Genomic DNA, 1,595 nt, shown 5'->3' with positions numbered 1-1,595 from the left:
AAGCAAAAGTGTCCTAGATATTAGATAACCAGTCTACTGAATAGCAATAGCTTTTCTTGCAATCGCTTTTCATTAGAAGCCGAAGATCACGATCAAACTTTCATTGCATATTCATGCAAGGACAGATTTTGAATCCTGTGGAGCAAATCAAGCTCAGTAGAAATTTTAGGTGCTCCAGTGGAACAAGACACCAGTATTTCCCATGCTTGCAATTTTTCCATTACAAATGCATTTTATTTGCAAAAAGTTGGCACTGATTGTAGGCAGAGCAGGCCAGATCTTCACCTACCTACACAGGCAGTGATACATAAGTGATGCTAGTTTATCATGGCTGCAGATCTGATCTGGAGGTCTCTGCTCAGCACTGTCCTGTATTTTGTGCAAACCAGCACCAGGGAGCCGTATGGAGTTACCACAAGGCACCACTTTGGCCTTGGTTCGAAGAGACCTGCAGGAAGCAGTGACCTGGCCCAAGGGACCTGCTTTTCCGCTGGTTCTAGCACAACTTCCATGCAGGATTTCCAAACATAGCAGCTTTTTGTCCTGAATGTCTGTTTGGTGAGTTTAGTGTATCAGATTTGCAAAGTCTGTGAATAATTGGCCCTCAAATTACGAATGCAGCAGGAGAGCTTGATTTTTAAATACTAGGAGGTAGGCAATCAGGTGAGGAGCACAGATACAACTATACTGGTGTGGCATACCACAGCGCAGAGTATGTGCAGCATTTAAAGTTGAAATTAAGCACTGTTAAGGCAGAGAACCTATCTGAAGATGTAGGACAGGGAAGCAGCTCAGTACTCCCATCCATCCAGGGGTGGCTGGCAAAGGAAGGTAAGTTAGCGCTGGGCAGCTTTCATTCCCGGCATTTGTACTGGACCCGGAATGGTGCCATGGGTTGCTGTGTCCCCACCAAATGTAAAGGGCTCTGCAAAAAGAAGAAAATCGGTAGAAACATTTAAGTTACCTCAGTTAATGGAATTATCACTGTGCTTTAATATTAAGATATAAGCATATTCTTGGAGCTTTGGCCTTAGAGAACCAAGACCAAATACTGAGAGTATTTCTTGGCTTTGCTCAAGCCATTGAGTAGGGCCTTCATGATTACTTTTTATTCCACTCACTCTGATAGAGGATGACACATGAGATCTTAAGAAACTCTAATGGTTTTGAATATCTTCACCAGCATAATTGCTTGTGGGTGCAGACCAAAGTTACAATAAACTCCAGTGAGAGCTGGCGTGGCAACACACCATCAGTCAGGAAGAGGCAACCTTTCTCCATATTCTGGGTGGACTTTCTACCATTACTTGAGATCAATATCTCATGTTCTTCATGGAGAGCAGAGGCATTAAGTTCTCTTGGCTTCCAACTTCTAGCCTAAAGGGCAATCATACAAAGCCCATGCCACTCTAAACTTCTCCCTCTTCTCCTTGGCAGTTTAGCTATAGAATCATAGAATCATTAAGGTTGGAAAAGACCTCTAAAATCATCGACTCCAACCGTTGACCCAACACCACCATGCCCACTAAACCATGTCCCTAAGTGCCACATCTACACGTCTTTTAAATACTTCCAGGGATGGTGACTCAACCACT

The 1,595-nt window shown here is 43.5% G+C and overlaps 1 protein-coding gene across 1 annotated transcript in view; it reads right to left on the bottom strand.

Moving 5' to 3' along the window:
- Positions 1 to 853: 853 nt before the first annotated feature.
- Positions 854 to 1,595, bottom strand: part of LOC103913205 (24-hydroxycholesterol 7-alpha-hydroxylase) — a 26,335-nt gene continuing 25,593 nt past the window's right edge. Inside the window, exon 12 of the mRNA XM_009319673.1 lies at positions 854 to 925. Within this exon, the coding sequence (XP_009317948.1) occupies positions 854 to 925 (72 nt within the window). The remainder of the gene's footprint in view (positions 926 to 1,595) is intronic.

This window comes from Pygoscelis adeliae, unplaced genomic scaffold (assembly GCF_000699105.1).
Source record: "Pygoscelis adeliae isolate BGI_AS28 unplaced genomic scaffold, ASM69910v1 Scaffold121, whole genome shotgun sequence".
NCBI lineage: Eukaryota > Metazoa > Chordata > Aves > Sphenisciformes > Spheniscidae > Pygoscelis > Pygoscelis adeliae.
The sequence above is the reverse complement of the archived record's forward strand: the minus strand, read 5'-3'. Positions and strand labels throughout refer to the sequence as shown.